Raw genomic sequence first — 7,828 nt, 5'->3', positions numbered from 1 at the left:
TTTTTAAACCATTAGCAAAATAGCATTCTTCTTTCAGATCCTGTTTTCTGATTTGGTATCAACAACTACAGACTCCCAGAGACCAAAACATAACCAGGCACCCTGGGTAAAGAGAGATGGTCCAGAGGCCAACAGGGCAGGAGAACTTCCCAATCTACCTTATCAAAGGGAAAAGCAAAAAGGTGTAAGGTGTCCTCAGAGAGGCATCTGTGGCTAGCCTTATTCAGCTGAGGCCTTGAACTCGGCTGATCTGTCTAGCATACCTTCCAGAAAAATAACTGTCAAGCAAATGTAGATGCCTTTCCAAACCATAGAACCATTTCAACAAGCACGATATTTACAGCAGTAAAACTTCAAAAATGGAGCATGAAATCTTAATGTATTCTCTAGTAGCCTAAAACTGGGCAATAACAACACTATAACACATTCACAGTATATTTTTATTAAAAAATACAAAAATTCATAGTTATTCACTCCAGTACTCTACAACTGTATCCCTCCACTTCAAGTACAATGCATGTGTAAGAGATCTATTCATATTTTGAGATGATTTACAGCTCTACGCATCCAGATGTTGAAGCATCTTCAGTACTACTTAGAGCTTAGTCCTTAAAAATAGCCTTATTCCAAGAGCAGGTGTCATACAGTCTGCTTTAATCACACACGCTTATATAAATCTGAAAACAGTAAAAATGCAGGTACAAGTCCCAGTGGTAGGAAGAACAGAATTCAAGTCTACAGAAAGCACAATTATTGCTACTATTGTGCTGCTGTGCCTCACTAGAGCAGTCAGATACGAGCTAAAACCAAACCTCACATAACACGTGCTCTGCAAAAAAAATTAAAAAGAGAGTTACAGACACAATTAAGTTGGAAAATTATAATAGTAGTGAAATTTGGACAGGATGAGACAAGTTCTGAACACATCTTCAAAGCAATCACCTCCCTTCTTCAAAGCTTATTGTCCAATTTAAAAAAAAACATTTGTAGCGCATTTTTTAACTGGAAATGGCAAAGCCCACACATCTCTATTGTCAAGATAATTGTAATACTGAACTGGAAATACATACTTTTCTTCTCAAGTGATTGTTAACACAGTTCTTTCTATAATACACTGTAATTTCTTCCAGTTTCAAAGCCCTGAAAGGTGAGCCATGCAGCACTTCTGTTTTTATTGGTAAAAGAACATAACCATTCCTTTTATGTAAAAGGAATTAACTTTTAAAAAGTTATCTGAAATATTTATAGTATTTATAGAAATGATAGTGAAGATTTTTTATTACAAAATGTATTAAAGTCACTTCACCTAATTTGGACAATCAGGACATAAACAACTCTTCACATACTTGAAAAGTTCAAGTATCACTTGATTTAGTACAGATTTTTTTAAAAGATTAGAGTTTGGTAAAGGCAGCTACATCATAACAAACATCAACTATAACAAAAGTAACATATACAGTAAGGCTCAAATAGGAATGAGCAATATTGAATTCCAAAACTTTGCCTACTGAAAGGCTCAATTTGCTGCAGATTTATAGGATGATGATAACGCCTGCTCTGCTGGGCACTTGCTCACAGGAGGCTGGATACACCCATGGGTAGGGCAACTTTACAGTGTAATGACATTTAAGTTAGTAATTATATATGCATGAAGAGCTCTAGGCTTCCCAGACTTGCATCAGAATTACACATTTTTCTTTCCCTGGCCTTTCAAGTTTTCTAATCTTCAACGTCAAGGAGAACATGAAAAAGAAAAGATGCAACTGAATGAGAAAGACCTACTGACATCTGCCAGCAAGCAAGCTCCAGCAGACCAAGAATTAGCCAGAAGTCATCTGAATCTATGAAGTTTTAGAAAAGGCTTGTACCTGGTACTGCCTCAAGGATGGTCCCTATGCTTCTACCCTTTTGCAAGAATTCTGACTTTAAAAGTGAGACTTCAGAGTGAACTACATGCAGTCCTGGACACAACCATTTCCCTCACTGTACCTCCATTCTGTCATCAGTGTGAGAAAGCATTTTCCTCAAGTACTTAAATAACTACTTTCTTAGTAGAACATAAACAGACAACATACTACAAAATGTGATCCACAGAATCCAACTTAAAGTCCCAATAAGCTTATTCCCAGAAGCAATTATAAAGATGCTTAAAATATCAATGCATGGGAAGACGGATGTCCACTGCTATCAAGACAATATCCTGCTACTTAAGAACATTTTGAAAAACATTTTAAAGAAATGCTGCTGCTTATCGCAGTATGCTAGGCATTCAATTTTACATCATCCATGCACACTTCTGCATTTGGAGATGGACAACATCTTTAAAGAGTTCTGCAAAGTTTGGAAGTAACCGTCTTTCTGTGTTCTCCCTTTACCGTTCTGGGATTCCTGGAAGATGCTTGTGCTCTGTGGAATCTTAACTGTACCATCTTCAATTGCTAATGTGGAAAACTCAGATCTAAGGATTATATCTACATGCATTTTTCCCAGATTACTTTAACATTTGTATAAAAGGTTTTACTTCCTTTCCTGTGCCATAAATCAAGAATATAAAGAAATAAAGACAAGAACGTTGAAATGTCAAACCAAAAGTGATCTCATTACTTTAATAACACTTAAACTCTCAGAAAGCCACTACTCTGTTATTTCTGTTACCACAAAATAAAACGAAAATGTCTCCAAAATTAGCCATATTAATGTTTAAAGTGACAAAGTGAAATATATCACAATGGGTACTTTTTTTCATGGCAGAATGTCCTTGAAAGAGCCAGCTAAAAGATAGAACGTTTTAGGCTAAAATAAGTAACCAATCACATTTCCCTGGTCACATTCGTGACCTTTAAATATTAAAAAATAAGGACGCACTGCGAACATCAGAAAATGTATTTAAATTTTTATACCTAAAATGATTTAAGAAATAAGAGTACTAAATGTGAGAAAATTCTCACATTTTCTCAGTGAGAAAATCAGCTCCCACAAAATGTTTGCTCAGTTAAATACCTGGCATCAGTGACAGGTAAGTGCAGATGAATAAAAACACTAGCAACAAAGGTTTTTAATAAACCACATCTAGGTAGTGGTTGGCTTAGTTATGCCAGTATTAACCCTTTATCATGATAATGTGCTCATTATATCAAATGTTAAAACTTCAAAGTTTACTTTCTTGGGGGTTGTGTGGGCAAAGTGTGAGGAAAGAACAGAATCAACTAAATTGATGTACTGTAGTCTAATAACAGACAAGAACAAAACAAAAATTAAGTGACTCGCTCAGTTCTCCCCTCCCACTTAGCATTAAAAAGCAGATCAAAGAATTGAATAAATCATGTAGATAGGGAAGAAACATCTGCAAGCTATACCAGGAAGGAGGTATTACAGTCTCTAATAAACACAATGATAAACAACTCATCTAGAGAAGTTAAAGGTGTAGATGAGACACTCAGTTTCTAGCAATGACATTTTACACAGTCACTTTGAAAGAAACATGAGCAAAAAAACAGTACCCACAATGTACCCACAATCTCTCCCTGTTCTCAGGGAGAGAAACAGACAAGAGGCAAACTGGGTATTTACCTTGTAATACACCATTGAAAGGTCTGCAGTGCAGGTCTTTATGTTTTTATTGCACTGTGACTGAACACCAAATAAGCCACTGATATGAAGTAGAACACGCTGTATATTTCACAGAATATCCTGAGTTAGAAGGGATGCAACGAGAATCGTTGTATCCTGGCTCCACACAAGACTACCCCAAAAATCAAACCCTATGTCTGACAGCAGTGTCAAAGACTCCTTGAACTACGGCACTCGGGGCCATGCCCACAGCCCTGGGCATCCTGTTCCATGCCCACCGTCCTCGGGTGCAGCCCCTTTCCCTCACCCCCAGCTGCCCCTCCCCTGACAGCTCCATGCCGTTCCCTCGGGCCCTGTCGCTGTCACACAGAGCAGAGCTCAGCGCTGCCCCTCCGCTCCCTGTGAGGAGCTGCAGCCGCCATCAGGCCTCCCCTCAACTCTGCGCTGAGAACAACGCAGGGGCTTCAGCCGCTTCTCCTATGTCTTGCCCTCCAAAGATGAAGTCTTCACAACATCCCTTGAATGCTTTCTAGAATTTCTTCTACAATTCTCAAACTGCTAAGTTTTTTCATATCTGTAAGCCTGTCGTTTTTATTAGAATACACTCTAAAACACAAACTTCCAACACAGAAAGATTTTCTCAGATGAGAAATTAAAATGAAAGAAAAACTTGAACTTATCTATGGCCTGAGCCTCACTCTCAAGGGCCATAAAATTTCTGTGTTTTCTAGGGGACAAAGAAGTCAAAAACGATCCATATATTCCAATAAAAGAAGCACTTTCTTTTTGCCATTGAGACAATTATTTAAACAATCTCCAAAAAGTCTGATTCAGCATGAGACGAAATTGGGCCTTTGAAGTTCCATCATTATTCCTTTATGTATTCATGTTTGCATGCTTGCAGTCTGACTGACATGCTGCAGCACATACATGTACAGCACTAAGTAGAAAATTTATTGTCTTCACAGTTGAGAAATAAACAGACAGAAGTCGTGAATGGTGGAGAGAAGCCTTCTGAGCTGAGGGTGGGAGGGGAGGAGGAGTGGGAAGAAGCAGGGAAGTTAAAGCAACAAGAGTTTTCAAGTTTTATGCAGCATGACTAAGCTACACTTCCTTAATTAAAAAGCAAATTAAAGTTGGTAGAATACAAGTTTGACAAAATTCACATTACCACAATGTACAAACTGGCTGAAACTTCAGATTAAATTATGCAGTAGACGCCTTACTTCAATACGTAATATTAACTCTTTTTGTTTACATTATCAAAAGATAAAATAGTTTTATTTTAATTTCACCCAACATTAAAAACCTGCTACATCCTCACAGATTCTTCAGCATTTTCACATTCACTCTTTGCCCTCACCAAGCTGTTCATCAAGTATTAGAAACTTAACACTAGGTAAGCCAAAATGTATGGTATTTCCATATAATTCAGGAGATTTATCTCACAAGATTTAGGTAAGTATCTAATCAGGAGGTAACAGAGATGGGCAGCAGGTGATATCAATAGGGATGAAGCCTTTTTAAGTACAAAATGAAAAGAGTTTCTTTGTTTTTCATCCCAGAGATTTTTTCAAAATTTCTTGCAGAGTTGCTCTTAAGCTCACATTTTGGCAATATGAACATACACATATGCTGATGTGTGCGTTCCATTAGAGGCAAAGAACTATCTGAGGAGTCTTCAGAAAAAGAATTAGGGATTAGGAAGAAAAAAAGACACCTTTTGCTTCTCATATACTACACAGTTCCATGCAAGGGGGGGAAAAAAAGCTGAAAAACAAAAACTAAAGGAAAACTATTGAAAGCAAGATCATAAAGCTGTTTTTTGAAAGGGTTTCTTTGTTGCAAAAGAACTTTTGCAGCAGGTAAACAAATCCACTCCTTAAAACATTCAGCGAAACAAAACAAAAGTCCACAAAAGTCCACAAAAGTCCACAAAAATCCACAAAAATCCACAAAAATCTGTTCCCTTTTTACTTGCACAGAATTATTCTGTGGTATATATTACTAAGTGGATTAAATACTTCAACTTGATGGATTCTGCAATTTATTTCTTATGCTAAGTGATTTAGCTGCCCAAGCCTACACAATATTCACATCACTACTATACACACAGTTGCAGAAGGTATTTTTAGTGTAATAGTCAAGGCTCTTGTTTCAATAACGATTTTCTGCTAACAATCTGCATAAATCAGGTGAATCATTTTATATTTGTAAAAAGCTTGTTCTGTCTCACACATTCAAAGAACATAAAAATGATATAAATAAGCAAAAGAATTTTCTATTTATAAAAGTTCAAAAATCAAAATTAGAAAACGTTTCACGTTTTATTTTCTCTATACAATAACTACTCAAGTCTACAAAATTTGTATTTGATTTTTTCTTATACTAAGCTTTTTTATTCGTGCAAAAAATATCAACAATCTCACAATAGGATGGCTGTATTAAACTTTTAGAAAACTCTGCTTACCTTTTCTGTTGATATGAACTGAGGCCTATAGTTGTCTCAGTCTAGTAAAAAAAAAAGAAAGTAAATTGAAGAGACTGACAGCATTATATTTCCTGTGAGGGCAAAAGAGTCAACATCTGTAACAAGCTGCTGACCATATTTTGAACAACAAAAGAGGAAGTTCTGAATCAGAAGAGGAAATATATATCAGCTTTTTTATGACTGTAGAAATTAAGCCATCAGCTTCTATCCAAAGACCACTTGGCTCCAGACAAGAACTGAAGACAGTTCAAGTGATAGAGACTGCTACAAGCTGTGAGACAAGCAGTAACTTAAAGCTGAAAAGATGATAATATTGTAGGGAGCAATAGAAAAAGCTACCAGAGGCATAAGAAACAAATTAAAAAGAAAAGCATATAAAACAAGTATCAGCCAAGTATTAATTATTAAACAAGTAATAATCCTACTAGTGTTATTCAACAAACTAGAAAACAAAGACCATTATAACTTCTATTTAATTAGGAAACTTCATCTCCTTCCCTGCTAATGATCTCCCAGCCTCTATTATTCATACCTTCACTATCCCTTTGCAGGACACTACAGTTAATCATCTGAAAAGAAGGAGTAAGGTTGTCTAAGAAACTCCAACTAGTTTGCTCTTCCTTAAGAAATCCCAGTCAAGAAGGCTCTGTATGGAATGTCCTCTTTGACACATTCAGACACATGCATTTTTTGAAATCGTGTTTTGATCTTGGATTTGAGGATCAGATGCAGCATTTCAGTCCTTCTCTTAAAAGCACCTCAAGGCCAAGATCATGAATTTTAATCTTCTACAACAGGAAAGGAAGGCTACAGTTCTGACAAAGTCCGTGGTGTATATATTCACTCAAATGACACCATTCATAACTCTAATGAAAGGAAGTTTTTTCACATAGTGAATGTGAATTTTTCATTTTGCATTTGAGAACTAAAAATCAACTCCCTTGGCTGGGCATTTCATTGACTTCTAATTCATCTAGAAGTTGTATTTTCTGTCCTTTGCTAAGGAAAAAAAAAGTTTTGTTAAGAAAAAATAAACAAATCCTTACTTCAAATGTGAAAATCTCTACAAGTAAAGAACATTTTTCTTTTTTGAAGACAGTTTGTTGAAATTTTTAGTAATTTTTTTTAGTAATTATTACTATTGAATCATTTGCTTAAAAAAAATTATGTTCAATTCACAACAAGGATCAATTCTGGACTGGAAATGTAAGTAATATTTCAGAGTTAGGATCAAATTATTTGGTTTAATAATCCTACAACTGATATCAAGTGAAAAAAGAAAAAAAAAGCTAGAAGTGAATTTACTTACCATTTAAAAATCAAGATAACATGAGGATTTGATTTTAATTTTAATGACCAGACAGGGATTCAATTATCTTTCTTCTGTTAAAGTCTCTGGGAGAGATAGGCAGACTGGCTGGCATGGCCATGGCAGGAGGAAGGGGTTCACAAGAAATTATGCTTTGCAGCACAGCATAATCAGGGCAGTTTTCCCTCAAAACAGAATTCTAAGAGACAATGTAAGTTGATCTGTATTGCCAATTTTATTATAATTCAAAAATCAACAAGTTGGGAAGCTTTCATTCAAGCTTATTACATTTGTACCATAATTAGGAAAACAGCACATTTCTTTTTGTTGTTGGGGCTTTTTTAATGCTTTTTTTTTTTAAGTTAAAATATTTCAACTTGAAATTTTTTCCTAGCCAAGGTATACTGCTCACATATTGACAAGCTTTGAGATCAACTTCTTAATTCTTTTTTTTTTTT

The 7,828-nt window shown here is 35.7% G+C and overlaps 1 protein-coding gene across 1 annotated transcript in view; it reads right to left on the bottom strand.

The window, feature by feature from the left end:
- The window catches only part of TMEM131 (transmembrane protein 131), a 73,715-nt gene that overhangs the window by 58,001 nt on the left and 7,886 nt on the right, over positions 1–7,828 (bottom strand). Inside the window, exon 2 of the mRNA XM_031557597.1 lies at positions 6,041–6,081. Within this exon, the coding sequence (XP_031413457.1) occupies positions 6,041–6,081 (41 nt within the window). The remainder of the gene's footprint in view (positions 1–6,040; positions 6,082–7,828) is intronic.

This window comes from Meleagris gallopavo, chromosome 1 (genome assembly GCF_000146605.3).
Source record: "Meleagris gallopavo isolate NT-WF06-2002-E0010 breed Aviagen turkey brand Nicholas breeding stock chromosome 1, Turkey_5.1, whole genome shotgun sequence".
Taxonomy (NCBI): domain Eukaryota; kingdom Metazoa; phylum Chordata; class Aves; order Galliformes; family Phasianidae; genus Meleagris; species Meleagris gallopavo.
This window is presented reverse-complemented; position numbering and strand designations above follow the sequence as displayed.